The sequence below is a fragment of the Palaemon carinicauda genome, chromosome 19 (genome assembly GCF_036898095.1).
Source record: "Palaemon carinicauda isolate YSFRI2023 chromosome 19, ASM3689809v2, whole genome shotgun sequence".
NCBI lineage: Eukaryota > Metazoa > Arthropoda > Malacostraca > Decapoda > Palaemonidae > Palaemon > Palaemon carinicauda.
Genome location: NC_090743.1, coordinates 110415247 through 110437466, shown reverse-complemented (window position 1 = coordinate 110437466; position 22220 = coordinate 110415247). Strand labels below are relative to the sequence as shown.

The 22220-nt window shown below is 45.3% G+C and overlaps 2 protein-coding genes across 2 annotated transcripts in view; one reads left to right on the top strand and one right to left on the bottom strand.

The window, feature by feature from the left end:
• LOC137658736 (TAF5-like RNA polymerase II p300/CBP-associated factor-associated factor 65 kDa subunit 5L) overlaps positions 1-16965 on the bottom strand; it is a 115712-nt gene extending 98747 nt beyond the window's left edge. The window contains exon 1 of the mRNA XM_068393752.1: positions 16836-16965. Within this exon, the coding sequence (XP_068249853.1) occupies positions 16836-16904 (69 nt within the window). The 5' untranslated portion in view covers positions 16905-16965. The remainder of the gene's footprint in view (positions 1-16835) is intronic.
• Positions 16966-17343: 378 nt separating this feature from the next.
• Positions 17344-22220, top strand: part of brun (trafficking protein particle complex subunit brun) — a 129844-nt gene continuing 124967 nt past the window's right edge. The window contains exon 1 of the mRNA XM_068393737.1: positions 17344-17508. The gene's annotated coding sequence lies outside the window, so the exon portion shown is untranslated. The remainder of the gene's footprint in view (positions 17509-22220) is intronic.

Here is a 22220-nt window from a genome sequence, read left to right as displayed (position 1 = left end):
TTGGTGTCTAGAATCATTCCCAGATATACCAGTTTTCTAAGAGGGAAGTAGGGAAGATTTCCAAAGGTTTAGCATGATCACCCGATCCCAGTAAAAAGACTTCAGAAGTTCCGGTGCTATCGCAAGGTTGCCACCGAGTCTGCCAAGGTCAGTCAGGAGGAGACGGAAGACGATCCAGGGAGCCCAAGATGGGGGCTGTGGAAAAACTGAAGCACAGTGCCCTGAACTGGTGTTTTTTGTGTGTCTAGACTGAATCTCCGATACTTCCTAGAAGATGGATGGTTTGGGCCTGGAAGCATGTGCCCTTTAGGTCCAGCATGTACATGAAGACCTGTGGTCTTACCCCTTGTCCGAACTTCACGAACATGGTGTGGACATTGACCCAAAGGGACAGCTCTTGCGGGTCCTTTCGCATGGGAGATTGTTGAAGCTAGAGTCTTGACTCGTGGCGGAAAGGATGGGACGCGATACCCTGTGTAAGGAATCTTCCCTGGGAGAGAACTCCTTTAACTGACAGAAGTGGATAAGGCAACGCTTGACCCTACCATGCAACCTGGCAGGATTGATACTATTCCTTAGAACAGCATCGTTCTGGCAAATTTTAATCAATGGTTAACGGCTAGGTATCGTGTTTACTGTGCAGTTGACGAGTGCTCGCGAGTAGTCACCAGTCGACAAGCCGCTGATGGGGGCTGTCGTTCGCCCGCCAATCGCTTTAGTGGATTGGTGTTATGGAAAATGGCAAATAGCGAGAAGTGTGTTGTTTGCCTTCCGATCTAGGGAACCACAGGCAGAAGGTGACTGGTAAGTCTGAGTGATGGACTGCCGATGATTGGTGGATCAGCAATCTTTGAAGCGAAGATGGTAACTAACAGGCAGATGAAGGCAGTCTGGTCAGTCAGCCAAGGAAGGTTGGCGATTAATGAGTTGGTGATCGGCTTGGAGAGCCCTGAAAGACAGCAAAATGGTTTAATGATTGTCAGTTGGTGATCGGTGAGCTATTGACGATCAGTGCTTGACCGAGGACTGACGATCGGGGAGCTATATATCAGCAAGCTGACGACTGGCTGGTCAAAGATCAGTGAGCGGAGGTCAATGATCGAAGAAGGACGAGCTACCAATCGGCGATCTACTGATCAACAAGCTGATGACTGGTTATAGACTAGCAATCGGCAATCGGCACGCTAACAAACGGAGATCATTAGCAATTGGTGAGACTGGAGATCAATTATTAGAGAAAGATGAGCAAGCAATTTGCGATCTGGTGATCGGTGAGCTAGCGATCAGCAAATGGTGATCTAGAGATCAGTCGGTTGATGATTTCTCATTGGTGGAAGATGAGCTGGAAATAGGCGATCGGCGGACTAGTGAACGGCGGTCGGTGAGCTAGTGATCGGCGATTTGTGATAGGCCGTTTACAATGTCCAGATCGTTTGCGCTATCAGAAAAACCTCCTGGAGAGAGAAAGGGATCAATGGTTCCCTGTGAGGAGTCTCGATTGATAGTAGATGAGGTTGATCGGCCTTGGAAGATGGAGTCTTCGGGATCTTGAATCCTTCTGCGAGCCTCTTCCCTCTATTCCCAGCGGGAGTGCTGTAATGCGTTTGCGAGGAGGGGAATGAGGCAATGGTGACCTGTCAAAAAGTTTTCCCTTTCGTTCTTTTTGCCTCTCATACAACTGCGCAAGAGAGTACTGGAGCATTGGCGATCCGGAGAGAGCTTGTGAGCAAGAGTGCGCTGGCGCGCAGGAAAGAACTGCACAGGATGATGCTGGTGCGTAGTTTCCACAGAAAGTTACTGGAGAATGCAGGTGCGCAGGTGAGCGCTGGTGAGCTGGAGGTTGCTGAATAATTGGTGAAAGTTCGGTGGTGGAGAGCGCTGATGCGCTGACACTAGTGCCCAGGACAGAACTGCGGCTTGGAAGAGCGCTGTCGCGATGACAAGCTCGAGCTGAAGAGCGCAGTTGCGCTGGTGAGCTGGCAAACGCTGCACCCTGGAACGGCGAGACTGCGCTGGAGAGTTCCGGCGATCGGGAGATCGCTGGGGCATTGGAAGGCGCCGAGGACAAGCAGGAGAAGGCTGTAAGTAAGGCTAACGCTGAAGCATTGTAGAGTGCTGACGAGCTGCAGAGTGCAGGCGCTCTGGAAAGCGTGAAGGAGCAGGCTGGCGCTGACGAGATGTTGGTGAGCGCTGGTGCGCTGAAGAGTATTGGCGCATAGCTGCCTGCTTAGCTATGGTCTCAAATGGCTGTACTGCAAACAGGAACCGTGACAGCAGGTTTGCAGGTAAAATTATCAGGAACAGGGATGTGCCCTTGGAAGGGCGAACATCCACCAATAGAGATCGCGAATGACCCACAAAAGTCCAGGACCGATGTCAGAGGACTAGCTGCAGCGTCGTCAGGAGAGGGTCCAGGAATAGACCTGAAGACGATGGAAGAGGAGGCTCCTCTGTGGGGGAAGGCTGCATTGCTGAAGAACCACAGAGGCGTCTCTTCACCGGCGATGACAATGTACGTCTAAAAAGAAGGGATATCGCCCTTGAGGGTCGGTGGATCAGCAAGCTGACCTTTAGCAGTAGCAATCCCCCAAAGATGAGTCTTTATGAGTGGCCCCTCTCGCGAACGAGAGAGGTGATCACTTCGCAGGAGAGACTTGCCTAAGAATATGCTCCGTCCATGAAGGAAGAGAGACTCAGCAAGGGGGGGAGCGTAGTTTGGGCAAAGACAGCAACAGCAGTCGGAGTTGAAGTGATGATGAAGATGCAGGGAAGTTCTCCATCGCAAGGGAGAAACAACCCCACTCCATTGGAAGGGAAAGTAGTCAAAACCCTGGAGGCGAACCTCCTGGTAGCGCTCCAAGATAATATGCCAAGAGCGCTGCCTGAGCAAGCATTGCCGGATCTAGTTCCTTGAAGATTTAGTGCTGATCAGGTGCTGCCACGGGCGTACTTCTAAGGAGAAGGGATGATGCCCTCTGAGGGCCGGCAGTGACAGCAGATTCCCCAGGCATGAACGGAACAGCTTTGCTTCGTCGGCTCTCTTAGTCGAACGAAGAAGAAGTGCATCGCTATCTGAGGAAAAATAAAATAAGTTATGTAACAAAAATCTCCCTCAGGAGGAATATCTAGTCCGCGACATAAAAAGAGACCACCGAGGAAACAAACATAAAATAAGAACTCTGCACTTTCCCAGGTCGATATTGACAGGAGAAGGAGAGCAGAGAGTAACTGTAATAACACAAGAATTACAGTTATTTGAATCAGCTAAAAATATTCACTAATAGGAAGAACCACTGATCTTCCAAAGGTAAATGTTCCCCGCGGAGAAGCTGAAAATTTAAATAACAAACAATTATAATTTCACTTAAATAATTAAGAAAAACAATCGGAAGCGCAACCTAATCCGCAAACAGGGAAGGTGGTCCCCCCGCTAGTATACTGTCGGAAGCTCATGAAAGGTAAACGACCTTTAGAAGAGAAAGACCGAAGTCAATCTCTGATGGGCCACACTCCCTTCCCTCAGTAATCCAAGTGTTCCCCATAGAAGAGGGAAAGGTTGAACAAGAAGGGTACAATCGATGACGATTCCCCTGCGGCACCGGCCGAGTCAACAGAAGGTTATCCGCCGACGGGAAGACAATGGACAACGGGGGGAGAGATCGGAAGGGAAGGTTCCCCGGCCTTGTGCATGTCTTGAGAACTTGCTGTATACATTATCACACACACAGCACAAACACTAAAAGGGAAACTTACAACATATCTGTAAATATACATAAACATCAAGAATGTTTTCATATATACTGTATTGTAAATACAGTATAAGAAAAAAGTAAGTTAAAAGACCAAAATTAATGGCAGTCTAAAATAGGCGAGGAGGAAGAGCGGTAACAACCTGTTTCCATCCAAGCCAAAAGTAAAGTGAACTAAATCCCCGGTGAGTGAGCGGCAGCGGTAGAAAGCTACCCCACCCCTACCCGCGCTAACTAGCAGTATGGGTAGTTAACCCTCGCTAAATTTTAATGCTCGTCATTTCAGCTTCATCGAAAATAATACCCCTAAATAAATAGCGTAGGTTTGTATTCCAGTTTCCGAACAAATAGACGTTTCCCAATACCTCGCGGGGAGCAGACAAGTATGAATTCTATACTAGGTTACACAAGGGAAATGGTTATTACCTGCAGATGGGTGAAGCCAGCATCCAGAGGACCCATGATGCTGTTCCCCAAGAGAGGGGAAGATGAAAAATAATCAGAGCCAGACCTTTTTACACATTCATCCTAGACTAATATCGGGTAACCTATGCCCTCAACCATCTGCTATTTGTTCATCAAGGAGTCTGAGGCATTTATAACTAATTGTTGTGCAGCCACTACAGGACCAATGGAGAACAGTCTCCAAGTTCCTGTGGGTCACGTCTTGCAGGTCATCTAACGCTTCCACACACTCGCTTGTAGTACCTGTGCCTCAGAGTACAGTAGTTACGTTTAAACGCCAGGGACGTGCTTATGCCCCTGACGTCATGAGCTCTAGGTCTACATGCAGGAGGGGGGTCGGGATTCAATGCATGGTCAATGACCCTGCAAATCCAAGCTGAGATTGTGTTCTTTGTGACCCTCCTCTTGACTTTCACCGTACAGACAAAGAGTGCCAACACTCGGGGGCGAACTCCTGTAGTACGTTTAAGGTAATACCTCAAAATCCTCCCTGACCAAAGCAACAGTTGATCTGGATCATAAGTTACAGAACTAACCGAAAGGGTGCAATTCTAGGATCTGCTCCTCCTGGATTTTGAGTCTTAGCAATAATCTCAGGGATGAAGCTGAGTGTCACCTCTCACCATCCACTTGAATGGGCCATGTTGTAGGATAGACCATGAAGTTCACAAACTCTTGGTTGAATTGATTGATTGATTTAAAGTTTTCTGGCATCCTGACATCTAAGGTCATTGATGCCGATATAATTTATTATATATAAAAAATAAAAGAATATTCAATTAAAATCATAAATGTTAAGATGTCATTATAAAAGTTAAACAGTTTTCAGAAGACCTGTTTTTGGAATAAATCTAAAAATGACACTCGCATAGTAGGACACATCATGTCCAAGAATCTTGGCAAGGATGAACCTGCCATCCTCACCTCGAGCCTCAAACAGATATCTATTTCTCAAGTTGCTATAATTAGGGTATTTGGTCAACAAATGCTTCACTGTTAAAGGTACCAAACAGTCGTCGCAATACGGTTGGTGTTGGCCATTTAGCAGGAAAAAAAAAAAAAAAAAAAAAAAAAAAAAAAAAAAAAAAACGCATTCTGATGCACCCTTTCGTAAGAAAGTCCAATTTTATTTCAAATTAACACAATTTCCCAAAACAATTTAAATCAGCATATTTCAATAAATCATTATTGGTACATCCATTTAAACCCATAAACATGAATCGCTGGGTAATAATAACCGAAGTAATCAAATTCTAACGCACGTAGCAAAACATGGCAAATTCGGAGATAATTTGTATTTTTCCTGACCATACAAACCTTAGCTATTTACATGGGGTATTACTTTCGGCGCAGCTGAAATGACGAGCCATTAGATTTTTAACGAGGGTTTACTACCCCCTCGCTAGTTAGCGAGGGGGTAGGGGAGGGGTAGCTAGCGCGAAGGGCGATCGTGCTCAGGAGAGATAGCACGTGGGCGCATAGGAGACCTTCGGCGAGTAGGATCGTGTGCGCGCGGGCGCACTGAAGGATGCTTGCGCGCAGGCGCGCAGGAGATGGCTGGCACGCGGTCTGGAGCAGGCGGCTGGGGCGCAGCGCCAGCAGGAGTAGAGGAGCGTACCGGGGGCTGCTCGTGGGCGTGTGCAGGAGACTCCGTGAGCGTGTGGGCGTGTAGCGTCTCGTCCAGCTCTGGAAGAGCGCTAAGGCGAGTGCGCACGATGGCGCGCAGGCGAGGGCTGACGCGTGGGCGAGCTCCGAGGGCGCGCAGGTGAAGGAAGAATCTTCTTGCCTGTGCCCAGATCCAGGGATCGTGGGCGCGCGGGCAAACGAGGGCGCGCAGGAGCGCGTAGGAGAAGATCGCTGGCGAACTGGAGATCGTGGGCGCGCCTGTCGTGTGACAGGAACAGGGCGCGCAGATGTGCGCTGGCGAGTAGGAAATCGCTGGTGCACAGTAGAACGCTGGTGCGTAGGCGAGCGCTGGCGAACAGGAGCACGGTGACGAGCAGGAGAGTGCTAACGAGATGACTCTGCCTCTGCTGCAGGAGATCGCTGGCGCGCAGGAAGGTCCTTACCAACAGCAGGAGAGCGCTTGCGCGCAGGAGAATGTGGGCGCGCAGGAGAATGTGGGCGCGCAGATGAAACCTGGTGCTGAAGAGACTTGCTCACATTGTGAGACAAGTCCTTCTGCCCCGAAGGAACCGGAGGCCGTTGGAAAACTGGGTGCATGGGCGCCCACAGCGCGTCAGCTTCCAGGAACGGAGAAGGCAGGTCCACAGGTCTTGCATGCGTTGGAGATCGCGACCGATCTGCAGGTAGGTCCAGAGATGCAGCTGCAACGGTCAACTCACGTCGAGGAGGAACCTCTGCGGGGGACGTCGAGGGTGAAGAACCGAAGAGGCGCCTCCTAACTCCCTTGTAGGGAGAAGGAAGGCCTCTATGGCGGAGAGGAGGGCGAGCCTTGTGGCGAAGACGACCTCTAGGAGCAGGCACACCATCGTCGGTCCTCTGAAGAGGAGTCTCTGTCAGTGAACTCCCCCGAGGGGAAGAATCACCCGCAGGAGAGACCGTTGGACTCAGCTCCTCCCTCGAAGGATGTTCGGAGGGGGGAACTGAACCTTCAGCTACATCAGTAACCAAGGCAGGGGTTTGACCCAACCCGTCGGAAGCCTCTGCCACAACAACGTCGACGATAGACAGAGGATCTACCTCCGCTATTACCGGCGACTGTTTGACAGCTGGTCCCAACTGGATTAAGTCAAACAGGGCTTCCCTGGAGGGGGAACCCTTAAGCCCCAAGGAAGCCCAAAGCTGCAATAAATCATCATTAGTTACAGAGTTATCAATATCCTCCCCGGAGAAGGAGGAGGAGCTGCCTCGCTATGGGAGGCAACTCCCTCTCCCGAACCCCGAGGTTGGTCAACAGAAGAATGGCCTACGCTACCACTCGAGTGGGAGCTTCGGAGGAGGTTCGGGCAGCGGAAGAAGAGTCCTTGGAACTTTCCTTCTTCAAGGCAACCCTTAAAGGAGAAAGATCCCGCTTAGACTTCTTCTTCCGTCGCCGGGAAAACCTCTCCCACTGGGAGGTAGACCACTCTCTGCACTCACTGCAAACATTTTCTCTATCACACCATTGACCTCTGCAGTACGGACACAAGGTGTGAGGGTCCATCTCGACCGCCGACATGAAAGTCCCACAAGGGCGGTCGGGTAAGCCAGGGCATTTCCGCATGATAGAGGTAGAGGCCAACTTCCGAACACACACTGAAAGAAAAAGCAAAAAAGATTAAGGATGTCAAAATGCGAGGGTGAGGTAGACACGTCTGACCGTCACCCGAGCCAAAAGTGAAGTGAATCAGTTCACCGGTGTGTGAGGGGGAAGAAGTAGCTAAATATCCCTCCCCTACCCCCTCGCTAACTAGCGAGGGGGTAGTAAACCCTCGTTAAAAATCTAATGGCTCGTCATTTCAGCTACGCCGAAAGTAATACCCCATGTAAATAGCGTGGTTTGTATTTCGGTTACGGAACAAATGCTCAGCTTGCCAGAACATAGGAGCAATTAGCAAATGTTTATTCGCGAGCGAAGTGAGCATACGGCGGAGCCAAAACCAAAAAATTATTAGCTCAATTAAGTAAGGAGGTATTTGTAATACGATGAACACTTACAAATGACACCATAGAAAATGGGACAGAAAGTAACGTTTCCTAAGCATCCAGAAGTTCTGGCAAACAAAAGCTCCAGAGTTATGACTTTGTTTCATTATTATCAGTCGGTTTTGATCACAGTGATTTTTTTATGATGACTGGCAGAAACAACAAAGTTTAAAAATGTTAAATTAAATATACAATTCGAATGGCACACGGTATATTCTAAGGTACTTCGAATGTAATTGATGATGATACCTAGTTCAAAACCATAGGTTTTCAGTTATGATAGTTGACTGACCATGAGTAAAAAATGATGGATTTCCGAGAAAAATCTTTTTAAAAACCATTCAAAACACTTACAATTACACCATATAACTGTTTTATAAAACCGTGAAAGATATTTTTATGATATAAAAATTGGTATTTGTTTACAAGAGCACGCTCTCCAATTACTTCAAAATTATGCAGTCCTGCAGCTCTTTTCTTTTAGTACAGTAATTAGGAGGTTCTTTAAATGCTGGGAAAGCAAAAAATAGCAAGTTGTGTTGCGGGAAGGGGGCGAGGAGGAGGGGTTGGCGGAAAAGGTACTAAGCGATCAGGAACCAATATCGTCAACATATTCAACCAAAGAGAAGTTCGTGAGGTCAGCGTACATTTGGTATATATTCCAAATACTGTATATACTAAATTAAAAATCGAGTAATTACTCAAAAGTGTCAACATTTGTGAAATGTATATTTTGATTTTGGTAAATATTTGATATAAATCATAATAGTGTTTTCATCAAAGAAACTATTATGAGAATGACTAGTTTTCCCAGATTACGTTTTGCTACGCTAACGCCACTGCCTAAGGATGCCTGCCAATTTCCCGCCAAAATAGTCATTCTCGTAAAAAGTTTCTTAAAAAAAAATGATTATTTTCATTAGTAAAATAAATTTTTGAATATACTTACCCGATAATCATGTAGCTGTCAACTCCGTTGCCCGACAGAATTCTACGGACGGGATACGCCAGCGATCGCTATACAAGAGGGGGGTGTACTCACCAGCGCCATCTGTGGTCAGGTACTCCAGTACTTCTTGACAACACCACCTCAATTTTTTCCTCGGTCCACTGGTTCTCTATGGGGAGGAAGGGTGGGTCAATTAAATCATGATTATCGGGTAAGTATATTCAAAAATTTATTTTACTAATGAAAATAATCATTTTTCAATATTAATCTTACCCGATAATCATGTAGCTGATTCACACCCAGGGGGGTGGGTGAAAACCAGTGTACATGTTAATCAAGAAGCTAAGTATCCCGTATTTCATATTATCAGTTATTCAAAATAACAATGAAATTATAAGTACCTGGTAAGGAAGTCGACTTGAACCATTACTCTGCCTTTAATAAGTTCGTCTTCCTTACTGAGCGCAGCGTTCCTCTTAGGAGGCTGAACAACTCTAAGGTGCTGAAGTATAAAGGGTTGCAACCCATACTAAAGGACCTCTACACAACCTCTAACCTAGGCGCTTCTCAAGAAAGAATTGACCACCCGCCAAATCAACTAGGATGCGGAAGGCTTCTTAGCCTACCGTAACAACCCAAAAACAACAATAAAAGCATTCAAGAGAAAGGTTAAAAAAGGTTATGGGATTAAGGGAATGTAGTGGCTGAGCCCTCACCTACTACTGCACTCGCTGCTACGAATGGTCCCAGGGTGTAGCAGTTCTCGTAAAGAGACTGGACATCTTTGAGATAGAATGATGCAAACACTGACTTGCTCCTCCAATAGGTTGCATCCATAATACTCTGCAGAGAACGGTTCTGTTTGAAGGCCAACGAAGTAGCCACAGCTCTCACTTCGTGTGTCCTTACCTTCAGCAAAGCAAGGTCTTCATCCTTCATGTGAGAATGAGCTTCTCTAATCAGAAGCCTTATGTAATACGAAACTGCGTTCTTGGACATAGGCATCGAAGGTTTCTTAATGGCACACCATAAGGCCTCTGATTGTCCTCGTATAGGTTTTGACCTTTTAAGATAGTACTTTAGAGCTCTGACAGGGCAAAGAACTCTCTCTAGCTCGTTACCCACCATGTTGGAAAGGCTAGGAATTTCGAACGACCTAGGCCAAGGACGTGAAGGAAGTTCATTTTTTGCCAAAAACCCGAGCTGTAAGGAACATGTAGCTGTTTCGGATGTGAATCCTATGTTCCTGCTGAAGGCGTGAACCTCACTAACTCTTTTGGCTGTTGCAAGGCAGACGAGGAAAAGAGTTTTGAGAGTAAGGTCTTTGAAAGAGGCTGACTGGAGAGGTTCAAATCTAGGAGACATAAGGAACCTTAAGACTACGTCTAGATTCCAGCCTGGAGTGGACAAGCGACGTTCTTTAGAGGTCTCGAAAGACTTAAGGATGTCCTGTAGATCTTTGTTGGAGGAAAGATCCAAGCCTCTGTGGCGGAAAACTGTTGCCAACATACTTCTGTACCCTTTTATCGTAGGAGCCGAAAGAGATCTAACATTCCTAAGATGCAACAGGAAGTCAGCAACTTGGGTTACAGAGGTACTGGTAGAGGAAACTGCATTGGCTCTGCACCAGCTTCGGAAGACTTCCCACTTGGATTGATAGACTCTGCGAGTGGATATCCTCCTTGCTCTGGCAATCGCTCTGGCTGCCTCCTTCGAAAAGCCTCTAGCTCTAGAGAGTCTTTCGATAGTCTGAAGGCAGTCAGACGAAGAGCGTGGAGGCTTGGGTGTACCTTCTTTACGTGAGGTTGACGTAGAAGGTCCACTCTTAGAGGGAGAGTCCTGGGAACGTCGACCAGCCATTGCAGTACCTCTGTGAACCATTCTCTTGCAGGCCAAAGGGGAGCAACCAACGTCAGCCGTGTCCCTTCGTGAGAGACGAACTTCTGAATAACTCTGTTGATGATCTTGAACGGCGGGAATGCATATAGATCGAGGTGGGACCAATCCAGCAGAAAAGCATCCACGTGAACTGCTGCCGGGTCTGGGATTGGGGAACAGTACAATGGGAGCCTCTTGGTCATCGAGGTAGCGAACAGATCTATCGTTGGCTGACCCCACAAGGCCCAAAGCCTGTTGCACACGTTCTTGTGAAGGGTCCATTCTGTGGGGATGACTTGACCCTTCCTGCTGAGGCGATCTGCCGAGACATTCATATTGCCTTGAATGAATCTCGTTACCAGCGTGAGGTTTCGACTTCTTGACCAAATGAGGAGGTCCCTTGCTATCTCGTACAGCTTCCTCGAATGAGTCCCTCCCTGCTTGGAGATGTACGCCAAGGCTGTGGTGTTGTCGGAGTTCACCTCCACCACCTTGCTTAGCAGGAGGGACTTGAAGTTCATTAAGGCCAGATGTACTGCCAACAACTCCTTGCAATTGATGTGAAGCGTTTCCTGTTCCTTGTTCCATGTTCCCGAGCATTCCTGTCCGTCCAAGGTCGCGCCCCAGCCCGAGTCTGATGCGTCCGAATAGAGATGAAGATTGGGGGTCTGAACAGCTAACGAGAGACCCTCCTTGAGAAGGATGTTGCTCTTCCACCACATGAGAGTGGTCTTCATCTCTTTGGTAACAGGAATAGAGACCGCTTCGAGCGTCATATTCTTGTCCCAGTGAGCTGCTAGATGGTATTGAAGGGGGCGGAGGTGGAGTCTCCCTAACTCGGTGAACAGGGCTAACGATGACAGGGTCCCTGTTAGACTCATCCACTGTCTCACCGAGCATCTGTTCCTCTTCAGCATGCTCAGGATGCACTCTAGGGCTTGGTTGATTCTTGGGGCCGACGGAAAAGCCCGAAAAGCTTGACTCCGAATCTCCATTCCCAGGTAAACGATGGTTTGGGAAGGAATAAGCTGGGACTTCTCTAAGTTGACCAAAAGACCCAGTTCCTTGGTCAAGTCCAAAGTCCATCTGAGACTCTCCAGACAGCGACGACTTGTGGGGGCTCTTAAAAGCCAGTCGTCTAAATAAAGGGAGGCTCTGATGTCCGCCAAGTGGAGGAATTTGGCAATATTCCTCATCAGTCGCATAAACACCATAGGTGCTGTGCTTAGGCCAAAACACAGGGCTTGGAATTGGTACACAACCTTTCCAAAAACGAATCTCAGAAAAGGTTGGGAGTCTGGATGAATGGGGACGTGAAAGTAGGCGTCTTTCAGATCCAACGAGACCATCCAGTCCTCCTGCCTGACCGCTGCTAGGACCGACTTCGTCGTCTCCATAGTGAACGTCTGCTTGGTGACATAAGCATTGAGTGCACTGACGTCCAGCACCGGTCTCCAACCTCCTGTCTTCTTGGCCACCAGGAAGAGACGGTTGTAAAAGCCCGGGGATTGATGATCCCGGACTATCACCACTGCCTCCTTCTGTAACAGGAGCGACACCTCTTGATGTAACGCTAGCCTCTTGTCCTTTTCCTTGTAGTTGGGAGAGAGGTTGATGGGAGAAGTGGTCAGAGGGGGATTGCGGCAGAATGGGATCCTGTAACCCTCCCTTAGCCACTTGACAGACTGGGCGTCTGCACCTCTTCTTTCCCAAGCTTGCCAGAAGGTCTTGAGTCTGGCTCCTACGGCTGTCTGGAGAGGAGGAGAGTCAATGTTTGCTTTTCGAAGACTTGGTACCTTTCTTGGACCTGCCCCTGTGACCGTCTGGGCGGGTACTTCCTCGGCTGGGGGCTCTGCCACGAAAGGGCGGAATAAATCTGGTAGCAGGAGTATCAGCCACTGGGGTGCGGTAAGTTCTTGGAACTGAAGGTGCAACCTTAGCCTTCCGTGCTGAAGAGGCCACGAGGTCATGCGTATCCTTCTGTATAAGAGCCGCAGACATTTCCTTGATAAGATCCTCAGGAAACAGGAACTTAGAAAGGGGAGCAAAAAGTAACTGTGACCTTTGGCAAGAGGTGATACCAGTGGAAAGGAAGGAGCAAAGTTGTTCCCTTTTCTTGAGGACTCCCGATACAAACATAGAGGCAAGTTCGCCGGAACCATCGCGAATTGCTTTGTCCATACAGGACATAATCAGCATGGCCGAGTCTTTGTCAGAAGGGGCAGTCTTCTTGCTCAAGGCCCCCAGGCACCAGTCGAGGAAATTAAAAATTTCAAAGGCGCGAAAGACTCCCTTTAAGAAGTGGTCCAGGTCAGAAAAGGTCCAGCAGACCTTAGAGCGTCTCATAGCCGACCTTCGTGGAGAGTCAACCAAACTTGAGAAGTCAGCCTGGGCAGAGGCAGGGACCCCCAAGCCTGGTTCCTCTCCCGTGGCATACCAGACGCCCGCCTTAGAAGCCAGCTTAGGAGGCGGAAACATAAAAGACGTCTTTCCCAGTTGCTGCTTGGACTGCAACCAATCCCCTAACATTCTCAAAGCTCTCTTTGACGATCTGGCGAAGACAAGCTTAGTGTAGGCAGACTTAACAGGTTGCATGCCTAGAGAGAACTCGGATGGAGGAGAACGAGGGGTAGCAGAAACAAAATGTTCAGGGTATAACTCTCTGAAAAGAGTAAGGACCTTGCGAAAGTCAATGGAGGGTGGCAATGACTTGGGTTCCTCCACATCAGATGAAGGATCATCCAGGTGAGCCGCTTCATCCTCAGAAACCTCATCACCTGAGTGTTGAGAAGCGAGAGGTAACGATAAAGCAGTATGCTGAATGGCTGAATCCTGAAGAACGGGTGCATGCGCACTAGCGGATTCATCCTCAAGAGTCTGCTGAAGAGGATGAGGGCTGGTAATGACAAAGTCCTGAGGCTGGGATGAAGGAGGTTCTGCGGGGGTCTGAGGAGCAAGCGTGGTGAGAGGCGATTGCTGTAAAGCATGAGGCTCATGCTGCATAATCTGCGGTTCAAGTTGAATAGGAAGCGGCTTAAGCTGAGAAGAAAGTGGTTGCTGCATGCGTTGAGGTGGCTGTCTCATAGCATGAGGTTCCTGCCTCAAGGGTTGCGTTTGCCTCAAGGGTTGAGGTGGCTGCGCAGAGAGAGGCTCTTGTCCCACGAGTTGAGGTTCTAGCCTCAAGAGTTGAGGTGCTTGCCTCGAGAGTTGAGGTTCTCGCCTCGAGGAAAGTGGAGGTGGCTGCTGCAAGAGTTGAGGTTGCTGCCTCAAGGATGGTGGAGGTTGTCGCACCGCAAGAGGTTGCTGCCTCAAGGATGGTTGCAACGCAAGAGGCTCCTGCCTCAAGGGTAGAGGAGGTTGCTGTAAAGCATAAGGCTCCTGCCCCAAGTGTTGAGGAGGTTGCCGCGTGGCAAGAGGCTCCTGCCTCAAGGAAAGTGGAGGTTGCTGCACAGCGCTGGTATCTGGCAACTCCCAAAGCGGCAGCTCATGCATGGAGGTAGCTTGAGGAACCTCAACCTCATACGTCTGGCAGGCTGGACTGCGCAGAGGTGGGGGAGCGCTCGCAGGAGGAGGTGTGATAACCTTCTCTGCCTGAAACTCCTGCATCAACACCGCAAGCTGCGACTGCATAGTCTGCAGCATAGCCAACTTGGGATCAACAGAAGTTGAGGTCTGTTGAGGCATAGCTTTAACAGAAGTTGAGGTCTGTTGAGGCAAAGCTTTACCTCTCTTAGGAGGCGTGCAGCCATCCGATGACTGCGGCGAGTCCGAGCTAGCCCAGTAGCTACACCTGGGCTGTTGGACTCGCGCGGTCTGGACCTTACGCTTAAGAGGCCTTGAGACCTGGGTCCAGCGTTTCCTCCCGGAAACATCTTCTGCAGACGAGGAAATAAAGGGCTCAATCGTCTGAGAGTGGAAGTGACGATCTCTATAAGATACGCCCGCAACCACTGAGGATACTACTGTGCGCCGATCAAGGCCTGCCGAACCCTTTTGCCCTTCGACATTGCTTCTCCCCTGGGCTTGGGAGCTTGCAAGAGGTCCCGGACTGGGAGGACGACTGGCACGCACAGAAGTATCCTCATGCGCAACACTGACACTGACACTAGGCACAGCACTGACACTACCACTTCCCACTGCACTTTTCACTTTAAGTTCCTTGACATCTGCCAAGAGAAACTTGTGGTCACTCACTACCGACTCCACCTTATCACCTAAAGCCTGAATGGCACGTAAAACATCCGACATATCAGGCTGAGCACTAATAATAGGTTCGGGGGTAGCCACTACAGGGGGAGGAAAAGGTTGAGGATCATGGGGGGAGGAATAAAGTAAAGAGCGAGCCGAACTCCTCCTAACTCTCTCTCTCTCTAACTTAGACGTATACTTGAGGAATCGAATAAAATCAAGTTCCGAAAGTCCGGCACATTCCTCACATCGATCTTCCAACTGACAGGATTTTCCCCTACAGTCGGAACAAACGGTGTGAGGATCAACCGAGGCCTTCGGAAGACGCCTAATACAAGTCCTACATCGTCTTTGGGGAGGAGCTTGAGAATGGTCGGACATCTTGAATCAGAGAACAGTCAAGGGGGGATTCCAAATTAAAGCAAAGATCGTTATACCATTAATCAAAATCAATCCAAAAGCTATCTAAGCTAAGGGAAAAGCTTCCTGTATAGCGAAAGCTGAAATCTCAGAGCAATACTTCACCAAAACCGTGAACAAAGACTCCAAAATCATAAGCGTATCCATGTAGGTCTTGCCGGAAGCACGACAGAGGAAAAATTGAGGTGGTGTTGTCAAGAAGTACTGGAGTACCTGACCACAGATGGCGCTGGTGAGTACACCCCCCTCTTGTATAGCGATCGCTGGCGTATCCCGTCCGTAGAATTCTGTCGGGCAACGGAGTTGACAGCTACATGATTATCGGGTAAGATTGATATTGAAAAATAAGATTTATTGCCAAGTATTACCAAATAAAATATGCAATTCACAAATAGTGACACTTTTGATCCATTTTTAATTTAGTATGTTTTGAATATACTGTATATCAAATGTCCGCTGACGTCACAAACTTCTCGATGTCGGTTCCAGGTCGTTTAGTACCTCCTCCACCAACCCCTCCCCCCTCCCACACCATATCTTTCTATTTTTTGCTTTCCCAGCATTTAAAGAACCTCCTAATTACTGTACAAGAAGAGGAGAGCTGCAGGAAAGCATAATTTTAGAGTAAATGAAAAGCGTGCTCTTGTAAACAAATACCTAAAAATTTACCGAAAGTCCTTGGAGACCCCACAGTGCCTTCATCCCAAAAATGGCAAGGTGAATTATGAAAATAACTTTAAATCTTTATGATGAAAATTCTATAAATGAATATATCTATCAACAGAAGTAATTGTATTTTCCACAACCCTGGCATAGAAAAAAAATACTGCCATCTTGCAAAGAGAAAACATCAACTGGACGTCATCATTCCCTTAAGCAGGGTGGCCAATCACAGTATGCAGAGCTGCATGATGTCTGGTATAGTATTTCTTCTAGTCAAAAGCAATTATTGAAGTGGACTTAGTGTTGATGATCGTGGAAGTTCTCTAAACAAGGCCCGATTCAAGAAAGGTTTGCCTTGTTTCTATAGGGTATGTTAAATTAAAGTGGTATATAAGCTTAGCCTATCAGGCTATCTGGGATAAAATTTCCAACCAAAGGAATAGGTTTGCCTATGCTAATCTTGGCCTCTTAAGCAATTATTTAAGAGAACATGACAATTTCATTTTGATAAATACATTGGAAACTCGTTTAAATATCATTATGCGCTACACATACCTAACCTTAAGTATAGCCAAATACGATCATTCAATCTTTAGTTAGCCTGGGCAAACTACTATCCAACGCCTAGAGTAAGCTACCGGCATAACCAAAATTGTTTTCCTATATTAAAAAGATTTTCAAATCAAACGTATGAAGAATATAACTATTCACTAAGACTCCCACTAATCATTTTTCATATCAACAAAAATAAAATAACAATTCTCTGCCCGTAGCGGGAGAATCGTGGTTAGGTTTGGATGACATTGGAGCGAGTTCTCTGACAATTGAACCACATAAACGACTGCCTAAATCCTAGCAAATATCAATCTACTTACTTCTAAATTTCTTCTTTTTAAGTAATCGTTGACATTGGCCATCACTTTCTCCGTTCTAACCTTTTTCATCTTGAGGATATTTTGGTTGTCATTTTCGAATTTCACAGCTGACCAGCCGACATGTTTACTAAATACAGTCTTGTAAACATTTCCGAAAACCAAGCTGCAGTTATTTTCACGGTAGTCTTTCTCGAAAAAATTAACCAGGCTGAATAAGAAATAGTGTAAATAGTTTTAAATACTATATAAATACATCAAAATTGCTTTATTACTAAAATATTTAAGTTCTAATTAGAAATTACAACATTTGTTGATGTTCCTATGTAGAGTAATCCTTATCATAATTAAAATGCATAATGTTTGATAAGAACATTTTATATTGAATTAACCAAAAACATTAAGTTTATGTACATTAGGCAATTGAAAAAAAATAATACATGGAATACGCATAATTTAATGTTATTTTCACAGTGTTAGTGAAAAATGTTTCCTAACTTTGGAAGGTTGGTAAACCTGTGACAAAGAAAGAAGAGTATCCACGTATATCTTGGTTCTGTGTTAAAATAGGGCTTGTTGCCGAAATTAAACGATTATATTCTTCTAAATAACCGTGTAAAATTGGCCGTAAAGACTACCTCTGTCATCTGGAGACTTTAATCTGCTGATAACCATGGTGAGTACGAAATAATGACGTTTTTGTGTATGGGAAATTCGCCTTACTCACTTGTGTTGACATTAATATCCGCCCCCTTGCATGAAGACGTAGTCTGTTATTTACAATATTTACTATATTCTAATACATTTTTAACGTCTCCAGTGCTTTCATACCAATTTAATGTTATATAGTAGACTTTTTTTCTGCTTTCAAACGTTTATGCTTTTACTTTTTTTCTGTTTGTCGATTATGACTATCCATTTCCTGTAGCCTACTTAATCTAGGCAACTTTCCCAATGGAGTGTATAAAGCGTAACAGACCAAGTTTGCCTTTATACCAAACATTGCTTATTTCTAATAAGATTCGAAATAAATTATGATTGATGACGAATTTCTTATCAGTCAGAGGACAGAGACTGGTAGCATGCCAACCTAAGGTAGGCAACACATTACAATATTCAGACTTCCTGCTGTTACTCTTTAAAAATGGTTATTTTTAGTTTTTCAGATGGTATAGTGTTACCTTTTCCAACTAGTTCTTTTTTAATTTGGTTATTGTTGTATTTTCTGTCTAGTTGCTGGAAAGAAATTATTTTTTCACACACCAAGGCCCGCCTGAACAGACCTTTAGTGTCTGTTGGAGGGCGAGAAATAAACCCGTAAAGTAAAGTAATGTAATACCTTATTGGGTTGGTTACTGCTATTTTTGTAGTGGATATTACTACTCTAGTAACTATACTTTATTGGTTTCCATAATGAATATAGGATATTTTAATTTTGGGCTAGATACATAAACTATGTATTTTTCCAACTGATTACCTTGTGTTTTCTCAATTTTTTACCTTGAATATTGGAGCAAACTACCCGTTCATGAGTTTTCCAACCTCTCCAAATAGAAACAATTATGGAGGATCCGAGTAAGAAATGAGTGATTTGCTGCAATTGTAAAGTTCAAAAGTGCATAGATAACCAGTTGGAAAATACATAACTTATGTAATTGGTGTGAAATGAAATTATCATAATTACCTGCAATTTATATCTTCTTTGTCAGGATGAGTCCCATGTTATCATAGGATCGGCACCTTGAGTCAATTCGGTTTTATTTTACAAGAACGCTATGTTCCCCTCATGATTTTAAACAGCATACTGTATATCAATTAATCATTACTAGTTCATTAGTTTTCACGATTAAATATGAGGCGGTTTGTCAGAATAAAAAACTTTGTTTTGCCCACTTCTCTGAAAGTTCTGTTTTGATCCGCACCATGACACGGGTAGCTCCTGCTTAGTTTCCAAACTTTCCCCGATAGATAGCGCTCGTGTCGTCCCATGCCAAGAATCGTTAATTTTTACAATTTAATGCTGTCCCATTAATATACATTCTTACCTCTCAGTTAGGTTTGTAGTTGGTTGGGATACATCCTTTAGAGTGGCATTTGATACTGCTCTAATAATTATCATGAATTGTTAGGTAGGGGAAAGGTCGTTATAATTCGTCGTTTGCTGAAGCCATGGCCAAGTTACTCGATTGTAAAAGTTCCCCCAAGCATTGCCTCCTACCTGACTAAAACACCTGTTGGGCGGCGCTCCGTCCGCCTATCAGCTGGTGGCGGTAGCCTGAACATTTATTGATGTTCGGACTTCTGTTTTTGCTAATCCCAACAATCTACAGTTTTAACCCCTTATTAAGATTTTCTATTCCTTGCATCTTACCCTAGTTCCACCTTACCCATATCCCATCTCACTTCGCCACATCCCTCCTTCTGATCCGCTGATGCCCCACACTCCTCCTTCTGATCCGCTGATGCCCCACACTCCTCCTTCTGATCCGCTGATGCCCCACACTCCTCCTTCTGATCCGCTGATGCCCCACACTCCTCCTTCTGATCCGCTGATGCCCCACACTCCTCCTTCTGATCCGCTGATGCCCCACACTCCTCCCCATCAGTTGATTGGTTCCACCTCCTCCCTTCTTATTACCTGGCTATAGTATCTCAAACAAGCTTCCTTAGCCTTCTCCTTTACATTTCATGTACTGTACATTCTTCTTATATCTTGACTTTCCTACCTATCCAGTTTGGATATTCCAGTATGTCATCTCACCAACCTCACCTCATTTATTTCCAACAGTCCCCCTACTTCTCGTAAAAGTTCCCAAGTTTCAGGCACGTAATCTATATTACATCTCCCAAATGGTCTTTGCTCTGCATTGGCTTGCTTCCATTGCAAACAAACATTATCTGCTTGCTCCTATGTTCTTGCAAGTAGTTCATGGATGTGCTGCTCATGCCAACCATAGAGGTCATTATTTTGGTGAAACTGTTTACTTTCAGACAAGTGCCAATAGCAATTGGCTATAGCGAACAGAGATTGTTTTGAATATAAGTGACTGAAATAAAGCAAAGTCAGCCATCCGTCTTAGGTAACAGATATACCTGCAAAGAGCAAAAATCTGAGTGTAATTGATGCTCTGCATTGGAGCAACTCATAACCCCCCTGAAACACAGACCACTGCCTATGCGCGGTCGAGTAGCGCACTAAATAATCCACTGTACCATACTACATTGTTTTCATAGGATTTCTATCTTGGTACAGTATTGTAGTTCATATTACTTTACGAAGGTAACTGTACGTTAGTACAAGTTGAGTCATTGCCACACCACCCTATGTATAAGCAACAACAAAGCGCTGATGTTCCCGTCTAACAATACTCACTGTTACAGTAATGTATACAGTACTTTATTATTGTAATATATGTACAGTACTATCACTGCAGCTAAGGTGAGATAACATCACTTTTGAGTGATCGGTGTCTTCCTGATATCGGCTTACAGCCATACCAGCTCATTACCTAACACATTGCCTGTACAGTATCTACTGTGGAGTACAGTACTGTAAGATATTTCTTATACAGTACTGTAAATACACTATTAGTAATTCTTTTTCATTAAACTTATGAATTTTAACAGTAAAAGTATGCTAAATAAAATTACTACAGTTCATGAACGACACCAACGTTTACAAGGTTCTAAATAGTGAAATATTGTGACGCATGATGCAATCCCTAAGGCCTTGTTGTAGTAGCGTTCATTGAATGTGAAGTGTTCGCTACGTGTACAGTACCTGTACTGTACAGTAAAAAAATCCTTATGTAACATAAACGTAAATTAACACCTGTAAAAAAAAAATCAATTGTTGCTTGACAAATAGTTGTGGGAGATGCTTTCGGCCCTATTTGTGATGGAGATGTGAGGGGAAGAGGCTTTTGTAAAACTACGTCCGGGAACTTATTATCATGACTAGATAAGCTACAACCCTAGTTGGAAAAGCAGGATGCTATAAGCCCAAGGAATGTGACAGGGGAAAATAGCCCTGTAAGAAAAGGAAATAATGAAATAAATAAATGATCTGAGAAATAATGAACAATTAGAATAAAATATTTTCAGAACAGTAACAACATCAAAACAGATATTTCGTATATAAATTATAAAAAGACATGTAAGTGGTTCATCATAAAAACATTTGCTGCAAGTTTGAACTTTTGAAGTTCTACCCATTTAACTGACCGATTAGGAAGATCATTCCACAACTTGGTCACATCTGGAATAAAACTGCTAGAATACTGTGTAGTATTGAGCCTCATTGAGTAAATGGAAAATAGCTGTCTGCTAAAGAAGGTGATGAATGCAAGAGTTGATGGGAGAAGTACAAGAGGAAGGCCAAGGTTTGGGTGGGTGGATGGAGTGAAGGAAGCTCTGGGTGATAGGAGGATAGATGGGAGAGAGGCAAGAGAGCGTGCTAGAAATAGGAATGAATGGCGAGCGATTGTGACGCAGTTCCGGTAGGCCCTGCTGCTTCCTCCGATGCCTGAGATGACCGCGGAGGTAGCAGCAGTAGGGGATTCAGCATTATGAAGCTGCTTCTGTGGTGGATAACGGGGGAGGGTGGGCTGTGGCACCCTAGCAGTACCAGCTGAACTCGGTTGAGTCCCTTGTTAGGCTGGGAGGAATGTAGAGAGTAGAGGTCCCCTTTTTTGTTTTTGTTTCATTTGTTGATGTCGGCTACCCCCCAAAATTGGGAGAAGTGCCTTGGTATATGTATGTATGTATGTATTGAGCTTCATGATGGAGAAGGCCTGACTATTAGAATTAACTGCATGCCTAGTATTATGAACAGGATGGTACTGTCCAGGAAGAACTGAATGTAAAGAATTAATAGAATTATGAAAAATCTTATGCAACATACACAATGACCTAATTGAACGACGGTGCCCAAGATTAATATCTAGATCAGGAATAAGAAATTTAATACACTGTTAAGTTCCTGTTCAATAAATTAAGATGAGAATCAGCAGCTGAAGACCAGATAGAAGAATAATACTCAAAGCAAGGTAGAATAAAAGATTTGAAACACTTCTTCAAGAGTAGATAGATCACCGAAAATCTTGTAAGACTTTCTCAATAAACCATTTTTTTGCTCAAGTGAAGAAGACAGACCTAATGTGTTTCTCAAAAGTATATTTACTGTCAAGAATCACACCTAAAATTTTAAGTGAGTCGTACAGAGTTAAAGAAACATTATCAATGCTAAGATCCAGATGTTGAGGAGCCCCTGTCCTTGACCTACTTACAATCATTCATTGATTTTCAATATTAAACTTACCCGATAATCATGTAGCTGTCAACTCCGTTGCCCGACAGAATTCTATGGAGGGATACGCCAGCTATCAC